The sequence below is a fragment of the Heterodontus francisci genome, chromosome 14 (genome assembly GCF_036365525.1).
Source record: "Heterodontus francisci isolate sHetFra1 chromosome 14, sHetFra1.hap1, whole genome shotgun sequence".
NCBI classification, from domain to species: Eukaryota; Metazoa; Chordata; class Chondrichthyes; order Heterodontiformes; family Heterodontidae; genus Heterodontus; species Heterodontus francisci.
In genome coordinates this window covers 90186491-90211111 of record NC_090384.1, presented here as the reverse complement: position 1 = coordinate 90211111, position 24621 = coordinate 90186491, and the positions used below count along the sequence as shown (strand labels likewise).

The window sequence follows — 24621 nt, the reverse complement described above, 5'->3', positions numbered from 1 at the left end:
CAGTAACTGCCTCGTTCATTTAAAAGAGCACAATGCCTGAGACCCACTGTGTATCTGTGTGGAATTTGCAAAGACAGCTCTGATTGTTGGAAACTGCTGAAGCAATCGTCAATTTACCAACTAACTTTTGTTTCATGCACCCTCTTTTGAGAGGGAGCAAGTTTATCTAAATTTATTATAGAGAAATCTTTGTTTTGGAAGTGCTGCCAGTCTTATTAATACAGATAGAGGCTTCAGTCTAAAGCCATTTATGAGCTTGCTCATCTGATACCTTGAATGTTGATTGGTCTAAGTTTATGGGCTCTCTTGGAAGTTTGTATTGGTCACCAGATGTCCTTGTAACTTAAGTGGTGATTTAAAAAAAATTGTTGTGTGGCATTTGCTAGTTTGATGTAGTCGATAACATTTGGGAAATTGACTGCCCTAAAGGCTACCATAAGGAACTGGGAAACTTTCATCTGGTAATAGACCACATCCTATTGAGCCTTTGGGGTGAAGGGCAAAAAGATAGATTCAGTGAACTTCAATTGTTTCAGGTGAAAATGTTAATTGTGTTTCCTCAATCCCAATTAGTACAGTTAATTTGTGTCTAACCCTTGGGGTCGAGCCATTGACTTAACTGCTTTGTTGCTTGAGAGTTAAGATTTAAGACGTTCAGACTTTGCTATTTAACCCCTGAAGTGCGTGTTGTTTTTACCACGCTGTAAACTTGAAGTGATTTGTGCATCTTTTGGCTCCATCAGCAACAAGTGAAAATTAACTTCAACTGTTATATTGTTAGCCACAGTGACTGATTTTAGTTGAATTGGGTTTAAGGACTGGATTTCCCCCACAGAGATGAGAGCACCGTGTTCCTATCTCTGGGGAAATGTAGTATTTCCAGTTACAGTGAATATGCCATCATTTTAAGATGTACAGGCATTAGTGGATGTCAGTGGCTCATTCAGTTGGTGGGTAATGGTGGCCACATTGAAAAATTAAACAACTATAATCACTGCATATTCAATTACATGAGATAAACACAAGACTGGCATTGCTGCAGAATATCACTAGCAGCTTCCTGTTAGCACATACTTTTCATAATGTAAATCTGAAGTTAGGACTGTAAGGTCAGGCTATGACATTGGATTTACACTGTAACTGTAACACTAGTACTTTGTGCCAACATTAATTGTACCGTAAATGCTCCTTATTTTGCTAAATACTCAACAAAATAAAGTATAAAGATATTCTGTTACTTATTTTTTGTTTTATTTTCCATTCTACTTCTAAAGTTACTGTTGAGGACCCGTTCCATGGCACAGGCAACCCTTGAATACCTGGCCCATTCTTATTGTAAAAACCTACACCGCAAGTAGCAGCTGAACTTGATCCTGTTTTCCACCTGGATCTGCAGCACAATTGGATCAGGAGCCACTGCACCAGGAACAGGAACGCTGGCTGCTTGTTTTTCAAGCCTTAACCCCCCACCCCCTCATTCCCCATTCCCCATCAATGATCAGGCTAAAGTCAGTTGAATCAGTTTACTGTCATCCTGGATGAGATTCATTAACTCAGCACAAATCAGAGATTGAATCTTGGACCATTGTATCCTTATGGTTTGGTACAACAGCTGGTGTATCAACTTATTTCAAAATCTGGGAAACTGGTATAAAGATGTTTCATTGATATATTGTGGGCCAGATAAGCGGAAAATAGAACTGAAGCCAGTTGGATATGTAGTGATGTAAAAAAATATTGGCATGCACAAAACAGTTGAAGGAAATCATTTTCGCTTCTGTAAATGCCCTTTCGGAGAAGTTTTTGAGTGTAGAAAATATTGGATGAATTACCAGTTACCGTTCAGATGAAAATAGTATGCTCATGATTACTATGTTAACTAAAATGAAAAATTTCACTCCCAACACAGTAAATGAATTGGTCTGCCTTCTTCAGTCAAAGGTTGATGGTTCAAGTACCACTTCAGGACTTGAGCACAAAAATCGAGGCTGACACTCCAATGCAGTACTGAAGGAATGCTGCAACTGTCGGAGATGATGTCTTTAGGATGAGGCATTAAACTGAGGCTCCATCTGTCCTCTCGGGTGGATGTAGATGATCCCATGGCATTATTTTGAAGAAGAGCAGGGGAATTCTCTCTGGTATCCGGGCCAATAATTGCCCCTCAATCTACATCACAAAAACAGATTATTTGGTCATTATCATATTGCTATTTGTGGGAGCTTGCTGTGTGCAAATTGGCTGCCTGCATTACAACAGTGACTACACTTCAACAAAGCACATCATTGGCTGGAAAACGCTTTGGGGCTCCCTGAGGTCATGAAAGGCGCTATATAAATGCAAATCTTTCTTTTATATTATTGAAGCAAGTTGCAGTGAAGTGCAGCAATGATGTAGCTTTATGCTCCTGTGTTCAGATGAGCTTGCAGTTGTGCCAAAATTGTACGTTCATAAAACCAAAGCTTTGGCAATTTTCTCAATTCATTTTTCTGGCACAGTGCCAGAAGTAATCATCATTGATGAAGTTGTATCGAGTATTCAGAGTTGTGCACCACAATACTATTGTTATGAATAAGAAACTGTGCAACAAGTCTGTTTTCTGTCCCAAAATTGCTATGGGCCTTCTTTTGGAAGATCCTAAAAAGAAATCTGTATTTCTGTACATTCTTTGTAACAGGGTGGTCTGATAGTGGCAGTTGAGACTTGCGGCCTAACTTGAATTCTGTTTTCTATTGACATTCATGCAACTGTTAATTTACAACACTGCCATTGACTGCAGCCCTAGCTCCAGTGACAGCACTGTAAAATAAAGGAGGCAGGATCACTAGCTTCCTAATGTAGGAACAGGAGTGCGCCACTCAGCCCCTTGAGCCTGTCTGCCATTCAATTCAGTCATGACTGATCTGCATCTTAACTTCATCTACCCACCTTGGTTCAATATCCCAATGTATAAAAAATATTTCAATCTCAGTTTTGAACTTTTCCATTGACCGAGCCTTCAGTAGCTCTTCAGGGGAGGAAGGTCCAGCTTTCCATAACCCCTTGTGTGAAAAAGTGCTTCCTGACATCACCTACAGCCGAGCTCTAATTTTAAGGTTATGCCAACTTGTTCTGGACTCCCAGCAACAGAGGGAATAGTTTCCCTCTAGCTCGCCAATCAACACCTTTAATCATGAGATGCAAGATGTTGGGGCTCCTTTGGAAATAAGTGTGCTGAAACTTATCTGTGCATTCTTCATTCATGGCGATAAGTGCTGATTTTTGTCTCAGTCACTTCAAAACCAGAGATTGATTTTTATCACTATGATTAATGTTCAGAAGTCTCAAGAGACTGCTGAAGTGGTGGTTTTCATTGGTGCTTCCGCGGGCACCAAATCTAAAGTTTTCCACTGGCAGAACATGCTGATGTTTTCTCAGACTGCAGATGCACTGGCCGCTCAGCCCACTCATGTAGGCCAGTGATGCATTTATTCATCCTGTAGATCCATATACACTGTTCTCAGCATTGGACGTTCTAGTGGTCAACATTGTGACTTTCAAACAACTGCTCATATATGCAGTTTCTTTGTTTGCGCTGCCTGGTAGAATCCACCTTCCAATATAAAAGAGGTTAATACAGAGGCCACTGGGGACATTCAGTACTTGTTAGGTTAGTTTTTATAGTTTGGAGCATCAAGGCTAGGGAATTCTGGTGTCTGTGACCATAATGAGCTCTCCTTCCTCATCCTTCTTGGCCTTCCTGCATCTTTTGATATGGTTGGCCACACTATTCTCCTCCAGTGCTTCTCCTTTGGTGTCCAGCTTACTAGGACTGCATTCACCTGGTTTTAGTCTTACCTATCGAGTCATAGCTAGAAAATTGCTACAATGTTCTATCTTCCTGCCTCGCACCGTTAACTCTGAAGTTCCGCAAGGATCTATCCTTGGCCCCCTTTGATTTTTCATCAAATGCTGCCTATCGGCAGCATTATCCAAAGAGACAATATCAGGTTCTACGTATACATGGATGACACCCAGCTTTATCTCACCACCACCTCTCTCAACCCCTCCACTGCCTCTGTGTTGTCAGACTGCTTGTCCGACATCCAGCCCTGGACGAGCCAGAATTTCCTCTGTTTAAATATTGGGAAGAATTAAGCCATTGTCTTCAGTGCACATCACAAACTTGGTCCACCAGCCACTGATTCCATCTCCCTCCCTGGTCACTGTCTCAGGCTGAGCCAGACAGTTCACAACTTCAACATCCTATTTGTGCCTGAACTGAGCTTCCAACTCCATAACCTTTCCCGCACCAAGACCACCTACTTCTATCTCGTAATATCACCCGTCACCACCCCTGCCTCAGCTTATCTGCACTGAAGCCCTCGTCCATGCTTTTGTTAGCTCCAGACTCAAGTTTTCCAATGCTCTCCTGGCCAGTCTCCCGTCTTCCAGCCTCTAAAAACCTGAGCTCATCCAAAACTCTGCTAGGCCACAGTTCATTTTATATTTTAGTATACATTTTGTGCACAAACTGTATTTGTTCAGATATTATCGGTTTATTAAAGCTAAATGGAACCTTCCATCATCCAGTTACAGTAACCATGTCTTCTGGACAATTCCTGATAACAAACTGTGAAATTAGAGTATTTAGAACTCATTGAAATATAAAGCTGTAATCTTGGTTTTCAGAATATAGTGTGTCAGTTTCTATAGAGTATTCACTTATTGTTCCAGCTATAACCATTGTAATTTCCTCAGTAGAAATTCCTATTGGATCATTGTAATATATTGTTTGGGTCTGTGTACATTATTCCACGTGTAACTGGTAATTTCTTCAGTAGATATTGTCTATGCGATTATGGCCGCAAAATATTTTAGTTCCTATAAAGTGATGGACTTTTGTTGCAACTGGTGTAATTTCTCCAGCAGTCACTTAACTGCTGTAAAGTATTACATCCACACCAGTTGCTGAACTTGATGCTGTCTCAGTGTTTTCCCTCCATCAGCTAATGATGTCATTAAACAAGCACGTAGTTTAGGCTGGTATTCAGTCTGTAATTGTTATTCAGTAAATTATACACACACAGTTGAGCTGGAAAGTTCTGTGAGTTGGAACATCAGAGAAGTCTGACTTGGATCAAACAACTGAGAATTATAATAAATGTCCACACAGATTTTTGGCAGTGAAGCAAATCCTTTCCAATAGGCGTATGACAGTACTGGAAACGTACGTCCTGAGCTGCTGTTTCTTTTTGACTTCTCCTGGCTGTTCCAGCAGCCGTTAGTCTAACCGTCAGACCACATCCTGAAACTGTGAATCAATGTGCAAGGAACCTGTGCAACTCTGACTGCAGACAGCAGCATTTTAATTCCATTTACTGCTGCACAAAGAATAGAGTAAGAACCTTATATGTTTGCATAAAAAAAGTGATATATATTTGGAGCATGCTTCCAGTGGTTCTTAGAAGGAAATTCATTTAAAGATGACATTTTTCAGGTAAGTAAACTGCTTATACGAATGCACATTGTATGACAATATGTGTCTATATTATTGTGCATATAATTTAGATAATTACAACTAGATTGCCCCTTTATTGGTACACAATTTTAAAAAAAATTGTAATTGTGTAATGCAACTCAGAAAATGCATTTTATAAAACTGGCTTGTTTCGCTGTCATGGAAATTGCATTCACAGGAAGAAAATAGAGTAATTTTTGTGATGGCTTGGATTCTTCATTTACACAGAAGCAGAGATCAACATTTATGGGAGTACCATACATTGTGGGGGAGGGGGGGGGAGGGAGGGGTGGTGGCGCGGGCACTGTTGTATAGCTATTTCGTGAAACAAGTCACCTGAACAACAAGTATGAGTATGATGTCCCCTTAAATACTTGTATGTCCTGTTAGCTGGAAACATGAGAATTTCAGACCAAATTAATATAAGGATTCGCACCACAGGTGTCATGACATCATTATTTTAACCACAATATTTTCCAAAGATAAACTTTGTTCATTTTAATATTATTACTTTGGAGCCAAAACTCCAGAGAGAGAAAATGGATGTGGGAATGCACTGTAAAATGTGGTGTATAATTCTCTTCCCTGCTCCAGTTTTATACTTACTGCTCCACAGAAGCTACTTTTGACCTTGAGTGTAGGTTTCATTTTAAGTTGTAGTTTTAAGATTTTGGCAGCAGCGGCAGGCTGACAGAGTGTGCCTCTCTCTATTATACATAATATCATAAAGGATGTTGGATATACTCCCAACTGGCCCGTTGGGCAAAATGTGTCATTTCAGGTGGGACTGAGATATACAGACTTGAAATAATCAAAGTTCAGTCAATTAATTAATCTCAGGCAGAGCAGCACTGCATAATACAGTTGGCCACCATGTGTATTGGTTGGGGAATGGGATAAAAATCAGCCAGGTTTCTGGTTCCAATTATTATCCAGTAATCGCTATTGGAAAATGCATTTCTAAGCATCATATAAGCACAGGAACAGGCCCAGCTGCAACCCATCCATGGTTGAACAACCCATCAACAGTAGCTATCTGAGCAGACACTGAAGAATGATCGCTTGGATGAGGTAGAGGAGAACTGCTGGTGCATGTGGAATCATACCCTATGAGAGAAGGAATGACATTTGGAGGGTGGATTCTGCAGAACTTATTTTCAATGCTGGCTATTCACGTGTTTTTTATGAGTTGACGTAAAGTGACAAAGTAGCCAGTGCCTTCCTGCCCATCAACTCCTGACACAGATGAAAGAGGATTATTTAAAGAAAAAAATCTACACTTGTGCAATCTCTGTGTACATATGTATCAGCTGTGTCTCAGTTGGTAGAACTGTCACCTCTGAGTCAGAAGACTTGAACTTGCAAATCTGGGCTGGCACTCCAGTGCGGTACTGAGGGAGCTCTGCACTATTGGAGGGCACCGTCTTTTGGATGAGAGGTTAAACTGACGCTCATCTGCCCTCTCAGGTGGACATAAAAGATCACATGGCACTATTTCAAAGAAAAACAGAGTGTTATCCACGGTGTCCTGGCCAATATTTATCTCACAATCAACATCACTACAACAGATTATCTGGTCGTTATCACATTGCTATTTGTAGGAGCTTGCTGTGCACAAATTGGCTGCTGTGCTTCCTATTTTACAACAGTGACTACATTTCAGAAGTAATTAATTGACTGTAAAGCTCTTTTGAACAACCTGAAGTCATGAAAGGTGTGATATAAATGCAAGTCTTTATTTTATTTCTTTACATATAATGACTTTTGCTAGTTTCTTCTCCCTTCCCCCTCTCCTGGTTTATTTCTGCTCGGGTGTGGCTGTACAGAAACCAGGTGCCCTGTGTAGCTAGTAGATGGCTGTTTTTCTAGCTTGTAATTATGATTGGGAGCCTTGGCACTTTCTTCTGTTCCAAACTGAATGGTGTTTGAAGCCAAGTGTATAGCCCAGTACTGCCTGCGAGTTGGTAACTCAAAACAAAAAGGGATCATACCTTGAACTTTCCTTGTCTCTATAGCTCAGCTGCTCATTATTTTAACCAGCACTGAGCCAGTTGGGTCATTGATTTGCGACGTTAACTCTTTCACTCCCACAGATGCTTCCTGACCTCCTGAGAATTTCCTGCATTTTTTTATTCATTTCATAGGATGTGGGTGTCGCTGGCTAGGCCAGCATTTATTGCCCATCTCTAATTGCCCTTGAGAAGGTGGTGGTGAGCTGCCTTCTTGAACCGCTGTAGGGTGCGGGTACACCCACAGTGCTGTTAGGGAGGGAGTTCCAAGGTTTTGACCCAGTGACAGTGAAAGAACAGTGATATCTTTCCAAGTCAGGCTGGTGTGTTTCTTGGACGGGAACTTGCAGCTGGTGGTGTTCCCACACGCCTGTTGCCCTTGTCCTTCTAAGTGGTAGAGGTCGCGTGTTTGGAAGGTGCTGTTGAAGGAGCCTTGGTGAGTTGCTGCAGTGCATCTTGTAGATGGTACACACTGCTATCACTGTGCATTGGTGGTGGAGGGAGTGAGTGTTTAAGGTGGTGGATGGGGTGACAATCAAGCAGGCTGCTTTGTCCTGGATCACGCGGGCTTCCTGAGTATTGGAGGTATACTCATCCAGGAAAGTGGAGAGTATTCCATCACACTCTTGACTTGTAGATGGTGGACAGGCTTTGGGAAGTCAGGAGGTGGATTACTTGCCGCAGAATTCCCAGCCTCTGACCTGCTCTTGTAGCCACAGTATTTATGTGGCTGCACCAGTTCAGTTTCTGGTCAATGGTAACCCCCAGGATGTTGATAGTGGGGGATTCAGCGATGGTAATACTGTTGAATGTCAAGGGGAGATGGTTAGATTCTGTCCTGTTGGGGCTGGTCATTGCCTGGCACTCATGTGGCATGAATGTTACTTGCCACTTATCAGCCCAAGCTTCTATATCAGATTTTCAGTATCCGCAGTATTTTGCTTCTGTTGCATTCCTTGTTGAGATGTTAAGAAAGAAAAGTATTTGCATTTATATAGTACTTTATCACATTGTCCGGCTATTAGTAAAGAAGATTTACTGATGTGCCTGGCTGTGGGTGGTAAATATATTTTCACAGCATAACGCTTTATGTGTGTAAAATAAACCCCCGCCCACCCCCAAATCCTTACTGCAATACACTGACATCTGATTATACTGTACTTTTTTTATGACTCCCCTATGAATAAAACATTCCAAAGCACCCTTCCTGTAATACTCCATTCACCTTCTCAAGTTTGGTTAGCTTCCATTGCTGTGTAATTGTTGTATACTTTAAAGACCAAACAGGGTTGTAATTTTGAAAACTGTCCTTCGATGAAGGGTCTGTGGCTCTTACCAACATTTTGGAAAAATACATTAAACCTGACATATTTATTTAAAATGTCTATCGTATATAAGACTGCAGTGTCTAGGGCAAGACAAATGAACAGAGAAAATGGACTAAGTACGCTGAGTAAGTATTTTAAATACAGCCTTCCTTTTATGGAAAGAAGCTGAAGGGTCAGAAGAGTTTGTAGACTTGCTCCACTTATGATTATTCTGTTCTAGTTCCAGAGCCAGCAGACAACGCAGCCCAACAGCCAGGAATGAATGAGAATGTACAGTCTTCAGCGAGCAGCAGCACGAGCAGCATCGGTGGAAGCACATCTGCCATTCCCCAGCCCAACTCTGCCAAACCCTGGCGCAGCAAATCCCTCAATGCTAAGCACACTGCCACGTCTTCCATGTTATCCGTAAAGCAGCCCTCGCAGGAACCGCCCAAACCTGCAGTCGAACCTACTGCCAAGTCCAATGCCAATGGTCAGAAATCCATGCTGGAGAAATTAAAGCTGTTTAATAGTAAAGGTGGTTCCAAGGCTGGTGGAACCAGCCTGGAGAACTCAGGGCCTCGCGATGGCAGCTGTGAGAGAGTGGAGCCCCCTTCCAACTGTGTGGACCTTGGCGAGGCAGATGCCTCAGCCAGAAGCATTAATAACGCCGCACCTGCCTCGAACAGCCCAAAAATTGCACTAAAAGGCATCGCACAAAGGACCATCAGTCGAGCACTGAGCAATAAAAAAAGCTCGCCAAAAGGCAGTGAAAAGGAAAAAGAGAAACAGAAGGATAAAGAGAAAGACAAAACGAAGGAGGTGTCCAAAAGGGCGTCCGTCTCTGAAAAAACTGAAGTGGAGAAGGAGCCGAAAGAGGAGCCACAGGTCTCTGTTTCTGACATGCCAAAAAAATCCTCCAAGATTTCAAGCTTCATCCCAAAAGGAGGGAAATTGAACGGTGCTAAAAAAGATCCCCCTGCACCTCAGCAAAGTGGAATACCAAAACCAGGGCTAAAAATCTCTACAGGGAAAACTACAAGTGCCCAAGCTCCTGCAAAGGAAGCCGAGAGACCCCGCAGTGGAAAGTTGGGTGCTGGACTCTCACTGCAGAAATCACAAATGGATAGTAAGAATTCCAGTTCCAGTAGTTTAGCCTCCTCTGAAGGAAAAGGGGCAGGAGGAACACCGTCTACCAACAGCAACGCTCAGGCTGCGACTACAGTCAGCACAACCCAAACTACAGGAAGTAACACAGTCAGTGTACAGCTACCTCACCCACAGCACCAATACAACCACCCCAACACTGCCACTGTTGCTCCTTTCATGTATAGGTACGTCTAATATGTGACATTGAAATATATCAGATGGAAGTTATTCATTGTTGTGCATGTTAAACTATTGTACTATTTTATTTTGAGTTAATATGAGTGGCATTGGACAAATATGATTGTACGTGCTCCCTCCCAGTTGAAGGGCAGAAGATACTTCAGATCATTGAAACACTAGCAATTGCCAAAGACTGCTTCCTTGCTAAATAAGTGCACCATTTGGTGTGACACTAAGCCACACTGAATAGAAAATCCCAGGTTGTTCCATGAAAATTGTTTCTTCCAATTTTCTCCCCAACTCTCCCTTCCTCTTTGATGGTGACAATACCGTAGTTGCCTTCCAGTACCTTTACTTAGTGATGAGGTATAAGGATGTTATTTAAACTGCAGTGAACACCACAGCCAATTCCTATCTTATCCTCAGCTGACATTCACACATTTAAACTTCCAGCAGGATGAGGAGGTTACATTTTGGCTGATTTCCCTCTTGCTAATCCAGAATTGCTGAAGTCAACTGTAGCACTTTTATTGAACATGTTCAGACTACCTATTAAGTATTGTCTGCCTGACTCAAGCTACTCCCCTTTATTAATTCCCTTAACAGTCAGGGGAGCTGATTCTGGGTTTGATCCATGGTTTCTGTGTTGACTTAGCTGCTGTCAGTTGTAGAAACAGCTGGGCGGTCATAGTCAGCCTCTGTTTCTCTCCTAGCTTAAGGATACCTGTGGCTGAAAAGTGTTTTCAATCCTGATTGCTCGGCAATGTGATCTGGTAGATAGCACGTGTGTGGAAATCAGATGATGGGATTGGGCTTCGTTATGGTGCCGCACCCCAAATTGTGTGGATACTTAATGTTTAGGCTCACACTTGGTGTATGACCTCTTTGGCAAGGGTAATGAAGGACTGGCATCAAGGGATGGTACTCTAACATGAGTTGGAACCTTCAGAAGGAGGAGGGGTGGGGGACAGAATTGTAATTAAAATTAATCACAAGAGCAATTATTCAGTGTTGCTCTTGCTCAAGAATAAAGTGGAAAATGTTTTTGACAAAATTTTGGAAGGACCATTAATTTAACTCCGGGTTGCCAGAATTCTCAACATTTGTGCTGCGATGTGTAAGAATGTCCTAAAGGAGGCTTTCCCTCTCCCTCTTCCTTATCCAATTGCCTTGCCAAGACTGTTGACAAAACAGGGCCACTTCATTCTATTGAAGTGAATAACTACTTTGGAGTGGCTCCCAGTCCTCTGTGCAGCTGGCTCTTCTGACCTCATTATTTTCCTTTTCTCATGAAGGCAGAAAAGGGACTATACTGGGGAGGAAAAAAGAGAAACAGGCTAGAAAACATGGAATAGAGGGTAAGGTGTGAGAGGTGGTGTGATAGAGTCCATTCACAATTGACATGTCCTTCCTTCCTGCTTGCACAGAAGGTGTGAAATGAAGTGGTTATAAAGAAGACTGAAAGCCGAGGGGAAAAAACAATCAAATTGAAATGTTATTAACTTGTATAAACAAAAATCAAATAGCCTTTGTAATAGGTGTCTTTAATTTGCTGGTTTTATTTTTAACCTGGTAAACCATTAAAACCATTCCTGTTGCAATGCATGAGGTATAATATAAATTGTACTACACCAAATGATTTTGCGTGCAAGTAACTGATTTACCTATGGTTCAGTGCATTTCTCTGTTTCTGTACGATTACTTCATAAGGGACCGATGAATTATGCAGGCGGTCCGCTGTTCACTCCATTAAAGCAGGTTTATATTTGCAGTGCCTTGTTTTTTAGGTCACAGGCAGACAACGAAGGAAATGTGATGACTGAATCTGGTACAGGGGGAGTGAACATGGATACTGTTCTATACAGCAAAAATGGACAAACATGCATAGAAGATTTGCCCGGTAAGTTAACCCATCTTTTACATACACTAAAAGGCTATAACATTAATGGAATAATGGCTGAAGTTTGTTAACTTAGAATTTTTGCAGTCCTGTGCAAAGATGCACCTTCTATTTTAATCAATCGCTTTGAAATTGTTGATGCACAGTCACAGAAATAACGATAAGGATAAATTGTACCCTTATGCAAATGCAATCTAATTAATATATGGAGTTTTACAGTTTTGCTGCTTGGTTAACTGTTATCCGAAGTATCTCACAGTCACTACTAAAATAGAACATATGAAAACAATATAGAGATTTCCCCACCCTTTTCAAAATACAGATTAATGATTTTGTGAGGCATAGGATATCAAACTGGTGTCTGCAAAATCTTCAGATTTATCACTGTTTGGGGCCAAGCTATTTCACGTTGTGAGCCAAGTGCCCTGAAAATTTTTATTCAGTATTATTTTTCTGTATTTGTTTCTTCTTGCGCTATTTCAGTTGCTGTGCACTAATTTTTTTAAAATCTGCATTGCTAAAGCTGTTCTTGTTTGGGCAGCTGCCAGTGTTTTTTGGAAGCTAGAATAGGGGTTCTTGGGAGAATAACAATATTTGCAGAGCTCCCCAAGAGTGTGCAAATATTTGCTGGGGACAACCCCACAATGCACACAAAAAGCTTTACAAATAACAATAATCAGTAGTTTTGCAGCAGATTCTCCTACTGCCTCTGCATTAGCCTGTGTAATTACTGATGTTGCCAATTCTTTTTTTTGAAAAATTTTATTGGCCTGCATTGATACCAAATAAAGCAGCATTTTATTCAAGACGATCTGCTGTAGATTTTACCTATTTAAAATACCTTTTTAGCTTATAATTTTCAATTTCTCCCCTTCTCTCCGCTCACCGAGGCATAGGAACATAGGAAATAGGAGCAGGAGTAGGCCATTCGGCCCCAAAAGGCTGCTCCGCCATTCAGCTATATCAGAGGTATCCAACCTTTTTGCGTGGGGGTCACATTACAATTTTTGTCTTAAATAGGGTGCCAGTGAGACAATTTTGGAAAGATAAAAGCATTAAAAAGTAATTTTACGGTTCATGAAAACAATAACATGTTCATTTTTGTGAAGAAGCTTTAGATGAGAAGCTTAATTTATTGACTTACTTTCTCCTCACTGTGTTAACACTGATTTAGTGAGATACTTTGCTTTTTTTTTGCTTGCACAAGTAGTCAATGTTTGCCTGCATACTTGTTGTAGAGATGTGGAGTATTCTACATAGATGTCCAACTGAAGGGAGTGATCTTGATCACACTCTGTCTCTCTCTGACTCTGTCTCTGACTCTGTCTGCTTCTCTAGCCCCCTCTCTCTCCTCCCAACTCTCTGTGTCTCCCACCTCTCTGTGACTCCCTGCCCTTCTGTTTCTCCCCCCGCCCTCTGTCTCTCTCCACACCCCCCCCCCCGTCTCTCCCCCCCCTCTCTCTGCCCCCCTCTCTCTCTGCCCCCCTCTCTCTCTGCCCCCTCTCTCTCTGCCCCCCTCTCTCTCTGCCCCCCTCTCTCTCTGCCCCCCTCTCTCTCTGCCCCTCTCTCTCTCTGCCCCTCTCTCTCTCTGCCCCTTTCTCTCTCTGCCCCCTCTCTCTCTGCCCCCTCTCTCTCTGCCCCCCCTCTCTGCCCCCTCTCTCTCTGCCCCCTCTCTCTCTGCCCCCCTCTCTCTCTGCCCCCCCTCTCTCTCTGCCCCCCCTCTCTCTCTGCCCCCCCTCTCTCTCTGCCCCCCCTCTCTCTCTGACCCCCTCTCTCTCTGCCCCCTCTCTCTCTGCCTCCCCTCTCTCTCTGCCTCCCCTCTCTCTCTGCCTCCCCTCTCTCTCTGCCCCCCCCTCTCTCTGCCCCCCCTCTCTCTGCCCCCTGTTTCTCTGCCCCCCACTCTCTCTCTGTCCCCCCTCTCTCTCTGGCCCCCCCTCTCTCTCTGTCCCCCCCTCTCTCTGTCCCCCCTCTATCCCTCTCTCTCTGTCTCCCTTTCTCTCTGTCCCCCTCTCTCTCTCTCTGTCCCCCTCTCTCTCTCTCTCTCTCTCTGTCCCCCGCTCTCTCTCTGTCCCCCTCCCTCTCCCTCTCTCTCTCTGTCCCCCTCTCTCTCTCTGTCTGTCCAACTCTCTCTCTGTCCCCCTCCCTCTCTCTCTCCCCCCCTCTCTCTGTCCCCCCCCTCTCTCTCTGTCCCCCTCTCTCTCTCCCTGTCCCCCTCTCTCTCTGTGTCCCCCCCTCTCTCTGTCCCCCCTCTCTCTGTCCCCCCCCTCTCTCTGTCCCCCCTCTCTCTCTGTCCCCCCTCTCTCTCTGTCCCCCCTCTCTCTCTGTCCCCCTCTCTCTCTGTCCCCCTCTCTCTCTGTCCCCACCTCTATCTGCCCCCCCTCTATCTGCCCCCCCTCTCTCTGTCCCCCCCCTCTGTCCCCCCCCCTCTGTCCCCCCCTCTGTCCCCCCGCCTCTCTCTGTCCCCCTCTCTCTGTCCCCCCCCTCTCTCTGTCCCCCCCTCTCTCTGTCCCCCCCTCTCTCTGTCCCCCCCTCTCTCTGCCCCCCCCTCTCTCTGTCCCCCCCCCTCTCTCTGTCCCCCCCCCTCTCTCTGTCCCCCCCCCTCGCTCTGTCCCCCCCCTCGCTCTGTCCCCCCCTCTCTCTGTCCCCCCGCCCTCTCTGTCCCCCCGCCTCTCTCTGTCCCCCCTCTCTCTCTGACTCCTCTCTCTCTCTTTCTTTCTCTGTCCCACCCTCTCTCTCTCTTCCTGTCCCGCTCTCTCTCTCACGCTGTCCCCCTCTTTCTTTCTCTCTTCCTCCCTTTCTCTCCTTCTCTGTCCCTTCCCTTTCTCTTTTTCACTGACCCTCCCTCTCTCTTTCTCTGCCCCCTCCCCCCCGCCTCGACAGCTGCAGAGAGCGAGAACGATCTGCAGAGCAGCTTTGTAGTTGATCGATATTTTAAAAAATTCGCAATGTCAGTTTCACAGATGACGGATTCTGAGAGCGGGAACAGCGGCTTCCGAACTTTGGACAGACTCGGGGTTTTCTGGCAGGTCCCAACTTTTTTTTAAAGCCCGCCGGAAAACCCGGAAGCTGCCTGAGGTTTGGAGACTGCTGTTCCCACTCCCAGCACCTGTCAGCTGTGAAACTGACATTGTGATTTTTTTTTAAAGCTGGTCTGGAAGAAGAAGCCAATGGGAAATTTCTCATCTCTGAAATACGTCCATGGGCCATATGGAAATCTTTGGAGGGCCGGATCCTGGCCCGCAGGCCATATGTTGGACAACCCTGACCTAGATCATGGCTGATCTTCTACCTCAATGCCATTTTCCCGCACTATCCCCATATCCCTTGATATCTTTAATATCTAGAAATCTATTGCTCTCTGTCTTGAACATACTCAGTGACTGAGCCTTCATATCCATCTTGGGTAGAGAATTTCAAAGATTCACCACCCTCTGAGTGAGTGAAGAAATTCCTCCTCCTCTCAGTCCTAAGTGGCCTACCTCTTATCCTGAGACTCTGTCCCCTAGTTCTAGACCCTCCAGCCGGGGAAACATCATTCCTGTATCAACCCTGTCGAGCCCTGTAAGAATTTAGTATGCTTCAATGAGTTCACCTCTCATTCTTCTAAACTCTAGAGAATACAGGTCCAGTCTCCTCAATCTCTCCTCATGGGACATCCCCCAATCCCAGGAATCAGCCTGGTGAATCTTTGTTGCACTCCCTCTATGGCAAGTGTATCCTTAGATAAGGAAACCAGAACTTGTAAGCAATACTCCAGGTGTGTTCTCACCAAGGCTCTATACAATTGCAGCAAGAATTCTTTACTCCTGTACTCAAATCCTCTTGCAATAAAGGCCAACATATCATTTGACTTCCTAATTGCTTGCTGCACCTGCATGTTAGTTTTCTGTGACTTATGGACAAGGACACCCAGGTTCCTTTGGACGTCAACATTTCCCAATCGCTCACCATTTAAGAAATACTCAGCATTTCTGTTTTTCCTACCAAAGTGGATAACTTCACATTTTTTCACATTAGATTCGATCTGCCGTGTTTTTGCCCACTCACTTAGCCTGCCTAAATCCCCTTGAAGCCTTCTTGCATCCTCCTCACTACTCACATTCCCACCTAGTTTTGTGTCATCAGCAAACTTGGAAATATTATATTTGGTCCTCACATCCAAATCATTGATTAGATTGTGAATAGCTGGGACCCAAGTACTGATCCTTGCAGTACCACACTAGTCACAGCCTGCCAACCTGAGAATGACCCGTTTATTCCTACTCTTTGTTTTCTGTCCATTAACCAATTCTCAAGCCATGCCAGTATATTACCCCCAATATTATGTGCTGTAACTTTGCTGACTAACCTCTTGTGTGGAACCTTATCGAAAGCCTTCTGAAAATCCAAATACACCACATCTGCTTGTTCCCCCTATTGTGCTAGTTACATCCTCAAAGAACTCTAAGAGATTTGTTAAACATGATTTCCCTTTCATAAATCCATGTTGACTCTGCCCAACCCTACCATTATTTTTTTAAGTGACTATTGCATTGCTAAGTGCATTGACTGTTGGGTTACAGTCCTTGATTGTTGGCTGATCTCCAATGACTTGTTGAAGTGCTCATTCTGACAGATTATTTAACTGTGGAGCATCACCCCTGAATGAGATCATGTCCACCAGTTCACTTCCATTGCAGGTCAGGCAATACCAACAGTGAGAAATCCTACCATTCTTTTCTTTCCCTTTTCCTCCTCTATAATTCAGGGACATGGAGGCCAATTGTCACATTCCTACTGCCTCCCCAATGAACATCAGCAAGCTCAGCAGAATCTGAGTATGAGACCTACTGATATCTGGGCCTACATGGTTTTAGCTCCTGGCCAATTAAACTTACTAAGCCATTGGGGAGCTGTTTCATCCATCTTTAAGAAGATTCAGGGGGCAGTGTGAATTCCTGCTATTCTGTCCTCCATCTTTCCCAAGTGTCTGGTTGATTAAGAAAGACAATATTGGCCTATTTGGTTTGACCCTGTACACTGATGCATTGGAAAGAAGGCCAGACTTCAATGGGTATTGTGTGTTTGAATTTCCCAACATGTAGTTACACCAAAATTGAGGGCCAAGCACAGATTCAAGTGAATCTGATGTCTTTTGTTCAAGTATTGTCTCTGGGTTTAACATTTAATGTAAATTGGTAAAAGTAGAGCCATTGGGCTGGATTTTCAAATCGGGGCCGGGAACCCAACACCTGGATAATTTCTGGGTCCTGCCCCGTGCCGTAACTGCGTCACTCATGTAACACTATCTTTAACTGTAAATACCCCAATTGGGCTGAAGACAAGCTCAGCATCCAATTAGTGGCACCGAGAGTCACCAAGAGATGGGAGCTGCCTGGAGAGTGGTCTGGAGGACATTAGCTATGAGGAGAGGTTGGATAAACTCGGATTGTTTTCATTGGAACGATGGAGGAGGAGGGGCGACATGATAGAGGTTTACAAAGTGATGAGTGGCATGGACAGAGTGGATAGTCAGAAGCTTTTTCCCAGGATGGAAGAGTCAGTTACTAGGGGACATAGGTTTAAGGTGAGAGGGGCAAAGTTTAGAGGGGATGTGTGAGGCAAGTTCTTTACACAGAGGGTGGTGAGTGCTTGGAACTTGCTGCCGGGGGAAGTGGTGGAAGCAGGTACAATAGCGACATTTAAGAGGCATCTTGACAAATACACGAATAGGATGGGAATAGAGGGATACGGTCCCCGGAAGTGCAGAAGGTGTTAGTTTAGACAGGCATCAAGATCAGCGCAGGCTTGGAGGGCCGAATGGCCTGTTCCTGTGCTGTACTGTTCTTTGTTCTTATAACTTGTAACACAGCATACCAGATTATATTTTTAATCTAATTTGAAGTAGAGCTGGGGAGAATTGCTTTCTCATGTTCTTTCTCTACAAATGCAAGAGGAAAGTACTGATCTTTCATGTAAGAACTGGCTTTATTCTTGTCAAGCTGTAAATGTAATGATGAATATCGAGTCCTGCCACACCCAGTCCTAAATGGTGGTGGACATGTAGTGTTAAACAACTAACTGGAGGAGGAGGCTTCACAAATATTCCCATCCTCAATGGTGGAGGAGCCCAGCACATCAGTGCAAAAGAAAAGGCTGAAATGTTGGCGACCATCTTCAGCCAGAAGTGCCGAGTGAATGATCCATCTCTGCTTCCTCCTGAGATCCCCAGCATCACAGATGTCAATCTTCAGCCAATTGGATTCAGTCCACATGATATCAAGAAACAGCTGAAGGCAGTGGATACTGCATAGGCTATGGGTGCTGACAACATCCTGGCTGTAGTACTGAAGACTTGTGCTGTAGAACTAGCCGCGCCTCTAGCCAAGCTTTTCTGGTGCAGCTACAACACTGGCTTCTACTCGACAATGTGAAAAATTGTCCAGGTATGTCCCGTCCCCAAATATCAGGACAAATCCAATCTGGCCAATTACCTCCCTATCATTCTACTCTCGATCATCAGCAAAGTGGTGGAAAGTGCTGTCAAGCACCACTTAAACAGCAACAACCTGCTCACTGATGCTTAGTTTGTGTTCCGTGAGGGCCACTAGGCTTCTGACTTCATAACAGCCTTGGTCCAAACATTGACAAAAGAACTTAAGCGGGGAGGTAAGAGTAATTGCCCGTAATATCAAGGAAGCATTTGACCAAGTGTGGCATCAAGGAGCCCTAACCAAATTGGGAATCGGGGTGAAACTCTCCACTGGTTGGAGTCATCCTAGCACAAAAGAAGATAGTTGTGGTTATTGGAGGCCAATTGTCTTAGCTCCAGGATAGGAGTTCCTCAGGGTAAGGTCCTCGACCCAAACATTTTCAGCTGCTTCATCAGCCTTCCCTCCAATATAAGGTCAGAAGTGGGGATGTTCGCTGATGATTGTACGATGTTCAGTACCTTTCCAAACCCCTCAGATACTGAAGCAGTCTGTGTCCATATGCAGTGTTACGACCAGGGGTCCCTCTCAGCCCTCACCTGGTCTTACCGTAACAGGGTTTAATTTTAAACACACCTGTGTTTTTAGCTCCCCCATGGTGAATCCTTGTTCACCGCTTTCCAATTATAAGGCAAAGAAACCAGCACAAACAGGCTTTCTTAGGTTTAAAGAAGATAAGTTGAAATTTATTAAACTTCAACTTAAACTCTAATTTGGTTGACGCCTACAGATACATGACGCGCCCACGCTAACATGCATACGTGATACACACATGCAAATAGACAGAAAAGAGCAGAAGGAAATAAAGTGGAAATGTTTGAGGCAATTTGTGAAGAGTTTTTGTTATGGTTCTTCGAGCTCACTGTAGAGTCCTTGATTATAGGTAGTTCTTGCTTTTCATTGGGGCTCAGTATTCTTCTTAAACCTTGTTCGCTGTAGGAGACTTTTCTCTCTTGGGGTTTATGTTTCTTCAGTGGATTCCAAGGCTTGTGAGAAAGAGATGGGAGCAGACAGGAGAGATCTTCTCAGTGCAAGAGCAAACAAACTTTTCTCAGTTCAAACTGTTTGTACAATTCAGAAACACCCAGGTTGCCAAGCAGATTAGTCATGTGACTGACTGGTCTGACCACATCTTTGATTGTATCACCTTAGCAGTCTCTGGAATACTCCTCTTACACACAATACTTGGTGATCAAGGTCCATTTTGGATTGAATGTGTCAGGGAATGGTCCTTTGTCCTTCCAATCACCATCTGTTAATATGCAAATGTCTTTTCCAGCCACGGCTGATCTGTTTAACAAGTCCTTTCTTCGCTCCAGCAACAGTTTAAAATCAATGTTCATGACAAAATTAATGTGCCTCATTCTTGGTAGCTGGGGGCCTAGCATGACAGCAACAATACCTGGACAACATTCAGTCTTGGGCTGATAAGTGGCAAGTAATATTCGTGCCATACAAGAGCTGGGCAATGACCATCTCCAGCAAGAGAGAATCTAACCATCTGCAGCAATAGAGAATCTGACCATCTCCCCTTAACATTCAACGGCATGGCCATCACCGAATCCCACATGATTAACATCTTGGGGGTTACCATTGACCTGAAACTGAACTGAAGCAGCCACATAAATACTGTGGTTACAAGAGTAAGTCAGAGACTGGGAATTCTGTGGTGAGTAACCCACCTCGCGACTCCCCAAAGCCTGTCCACCATCTACAAGGCACAAGTCAGGTGTGTGATGGAATACTGTCCACTTGCTTGGATGACTGTGGCTCCAACAACACTCAGGAAGCTCGACGCCCATCGAGGACAAAGCAGCCTGTTTGATCAGCATCCCGTCCACCACCTTCAACATTCACTCCCTCCACTATTGATGCACCGTGGCAGCAGTGTGCACCATCTACAAGATGCACTGCAGCAACTTTCCAAGGCTTCTTCGACAGCACCTTCCAAACCCGTGAGAAATAAGCAAGGTCAACAGATGCATGGGAACACCACCACCTGCAAGGTCCCCTCCAAGCCACACACCATCCTGACTTGGAAATATATCACCATTCCTTCACTGTCGCTGGATCAAAATCCTGGAACTGCCTCCCTAACAGCACTGTGGGTGTACTCGCATCAGATGGACTGCAGCAGTTCAAGAAGGCAGCTCACCATCACCTTCTCAAGGGAAATTCATGATGGGCAACAAATGCTGCCGTAGCCAAGGACACCCACATCCCATAAAACGAATATTTAAAAACTACAACATTGTTGAAATTATAATTTACCATCAAGGAATCTATTTACCCATGAAGGAGAAATAACGCAGGACTCTCGGCTGCTCAGTGGAGCTGCAATAGCATTCAATAGTCAATAATAATAGTCATTCAATACTGCAGTACACAGATCAGGAAGTTTCTGCATTTGATCCCTAGTATTTGATGAACTAACTGTGTTTGCTGACAACGTAATCATTCGGTAGCGCAGTACTGGCAAATGCGCAAATGTAGCCTCATCCACTGAAATGTCACTATCTGTGATGTCTCAGGGAGCTGCTAGTAATAAAGGTGGCACTGCTCAATTTGTCACAAAGGTCAAACGCAGCCTGAAAGTCAAACCCCCTCAATGGCTGTGATCGCCGCCTCCATCCCAACACCAACAGTACCCCGCTCCCTCCTGCCATCGTGCTTCTCTTCGCTGCTACCTCCCGCGCCGTGCTGCTTCTCCCCCCTCAGCCACTCACTCTTCACCTTGCCGCTGCTTCCCTCAGACACTTGCTCCCGCCCTTGCCACTTCCCTACTTCGGCTATTCCCTCCCTACTCCTCGCCCAGCCACTCGCTCCATGCCTCTTCCCTCTTTTTGGCCAATCGCTCTTGTATTGCCCTGTCACCCCTCAGCCACTCGCTCCCCGCCTTGCCGCTTCGGTGGCTCGTTCCCCACCCCTTCCGCTACTTTGGGCAGCACGCGGGGAGCGACCGGCTGAAGGGGGGAAGCGCGAGGCCTGGAGTGAGTGGCCGAGGCGGGGGATGGGCGAGGACGGGAGTGAGTGGCTGAGGAAAGGCAGCAGTGAGGCGGGGGCGAGTGGCTGAGGGAAGGCAGTGGCGAGGCAGAATGGAGCGGGAAATTGAAAGTGGCAATTGAAGCGGGAATGGCGGAAGGGAGCGGGGTAGTGTTCGGGGGAATGGAGCTGGCGATTGCAGCTATTGAGGGATGAGGACGAGAGTGGTCCTAAAGGAAGAGTGCTAAATTGGAGGAAGGCCAACTATACCAAAATTCGGCAGGAGCTGGGGAATGTAGATTGGGAGCAGCTGTTTGAAGGTCAATCCACTTTTGATATGTGGGAGGCTTTTAAAGAGAGGTTGATTAGCGTGCAGGAGAGACATGTTCCTGTGAAAATGAGGGGTAGAAATGGCAAGATTAGGGAACCATGGATGACAGGTGAAATTGTGAGACTAGCTAAGAGGAAAAAGGAAGCACACATAAGGTCTAGGCGGCTGAAGAAAGACGAAGCTTTGAAAGAATATCGGGATTGTAGGCGCAATTTGAAACGAGGAATTAAGAGGGCTAAAAGGGGTCATGAAATATCTTTAGCAAACAGGGTTAAGGAAAATCCCAAAGCCTTTTATTCATATATAAGGAGCAAGAGGGTAACTAGAGAAAGGATTGGCCCATTCAAGGACAAAGGAGGAAAGTTATGCGTGGAGTCAGAGAAAATGGGTGAGATTCTAAACGAGTACTTTGCATCGGTATTCACCGAGGAGAGGGACATGACGGATGTTGAGGTTAGGGACAGATGTTTGATTACTCTAGGTCAAGTCGGCATAAGGAGGGAGGAAGTGTTGGGTATTCTAAAAGGCATTAAGGTGGACAAGTCCTCAGGTCCAGATGGGATCTATCCCAGGTTACTGTGGGAAGCGAGAGAGGAAATAGTTGGGGCCTTAACAGATATCTTTGCAACATCCTTAAACATGGGGGAGGTCCCAGAGGACTGGAGAATTGCTAATGTTGTCCCCTTGCTTAAGAAGGGTAGCAGGGAAAATCCAGGTAATTATAGACCGGTGAGCCTGACGTCAGTGGTAGGGAAGCTGCTGGAGAAGATACTGAGGGATAGGATCTATTCCCATCTGGAAGAAAATGGGCTTATCAGTAATAGGCAACATGGTTTTGTGCAGGGAAGGTCATGTCTTACCAACTTAATAGAATTCTTTGAGGAAGTGACAAAGTTGATTGATGAGGGAAGGGCTGTAGATGTCATATACATGGACTTCAGTAAGGTGTTTGATAAGGTTCCCCATGGTAGGCTGATGGAGAAAGTGAAGGCGCATGGGGTCCAAGGTGTACTAGCTAGATGGATAAAGAACTGGCTGGGCAACAGGAGACAGAGAGTAGCAGTGGAAGGGAGTTTCTCAAAATGGAGACGTGTGACCAGTGGTGTTCCACAGGGATCCGTGCTGGGACCACTGTTGTTTGTGATATACATAAATGATTTGGAGGAAAGTATAGGTGGTCTGATTAGCAAGTTTGCAGACGACGCTAAGATTGGTGGAGCAGCAGATACTGAAGGGGACTGTCAGAGAATACAGCAGAATATAGATAGACTGGAGAGTTGGGCAGAGAAATGGCAGATGGAGTTCAATCAGGGCAAATGCGAGGTGATGCATTTTGGAAGATCCAATTCAAGAGTGAACTATACAGTAAATGGAAAAGTCCTGGGGAAAATTGATGTACAGAGAGATTTGGGTGTTCAGGTCCATTGTTCCCTGAAGGTGGCAACGCAGGTCAATAGAGTGGTCAAGAAGGCATACGGCATGCTTTCCTTCATCGGACGGGGTATTGAGTACAAGAGTTGGCAGGTCATGTTACAGTTGTATAGGACTTTGGTTCGGCCACATTTGGAATACTGCGTGCAGTTCTGGTCGCCACATTACCAAAAGGATGTGGATGCTTTGGAGAGGGTGCAGAGGAGGTTCACCAGGATGTTGCCTGATATGGAGGGCGCTAGCTATGAAGAGAGGTTGAGTAGATTAGGATTATATTCATTAGAAAGACGGAGGTTGAGGGGGGACCTGATTGAGGTGTACAAAATCATGAGAGGTACAGACAGGGTGGATAGCAAGAAGCTTTTTCCCAGAGTGGGGGATTCAATTACAAGGGGACATGAGTTCAAAGTGAAAGGGGAAAAGTTTAGGGGGGATATGCGTGGAAAGTTCTTTACGCAGAGGGTGGTGGGTGCATGGAACGCATTACCAGCGGAGGTGGTAGACGCGGGCACGATAGCGTCTTTTAAGATGTATCTAGACAGATACATGAATGGGCAGGAAGTAAAGAGATACAGACCCTTAGAAAATAGGCGACAGGTTTAGATAGAGGATTTGGATCGGCGTAGGCTTGGAGGGCTGAAGGGCCTGTTCCTGTGCTGTAATTTTCTTTGTTCTTTGTTCTTTGTTCACACGTGCATGCGCCCATTTATGATGGCACGCACTGATGACATCCGCGATCGCTCCGCGCATGCTCTGCTTTGTCAGGAGTCACATTGATATTTAAAATCTACAATATTGTTGAAATTATAATTTACCATCTAGGAATCTAATTACCCGTGGTGGGGAAATATCACAGGACTCTAGGCAGCTCAGTGGAGCTTCAGTAGCTTTCAATAGTCAATAATAATAAGTCATTCAATACTGTAGTAAAGAGACCAGGAACCTTCTGCATTCAATCCCTAGTATTTGAGGAGCTAACTGATTGCAGCCAATGATGGCACCAATTTTAGCATATTTTAGGAAGAGTAGCTACAAATTTCAATAATTTGAAAGCAGAATAAATCAATACCCAGAAGTAGAATAGCAAACTGGACTTGCCAAGTCATATTTCTGAAATTTAGGAACTACATTCGCCATTTTCCAATCAGTTCGAATGTCCCAAGTGCTCATTGATTCCTTCAACATGATCATTAGTGTTTCATAAATTTCCTTTCCTGCTTGGATATCCTGAGGTAGAGTTCACGTGGACTGGGGGCATTAACTAGTTTTCATCAACTTGTATGAGAATCTCCTTTTGTAAGTTAAGGTCAGTGAGTATTATGGATGTTTATTTATCCCTGGGTCAGGAAAGGAAACAGGGCA

At 44.6% G+C, this 24621-nt stretch overlaps 1 protein-coding gene across 7 annotated transcripts in view; it reads left to right on the top strand.

Moving 5' to 3' along the window:
- LOC137377146 (neuron navigator 2-like) overlaps window positions 1-24621 on the top strand; it is a 984055-nt gene that overhangs the window by 658181 nt on the left and 301253 nt on the right. For all 7 annotated transcript variants that reach the window (XM_068046509.1, XM_068046511.1, XM_068046512.1 and 4 more), the window contains 2 exons: window positions 9058-10150; window positions 11933-12045. In XM_068046509.1, coding sequence (XP_067902610.1) covers window positions 9058-10150; window positions 11933-12045 — 1206 coding nt within the window. The remainder of the gene's footprint in view (window positions 1-9057; window positions 10151-11932; window positions 12046-24621) is intronic.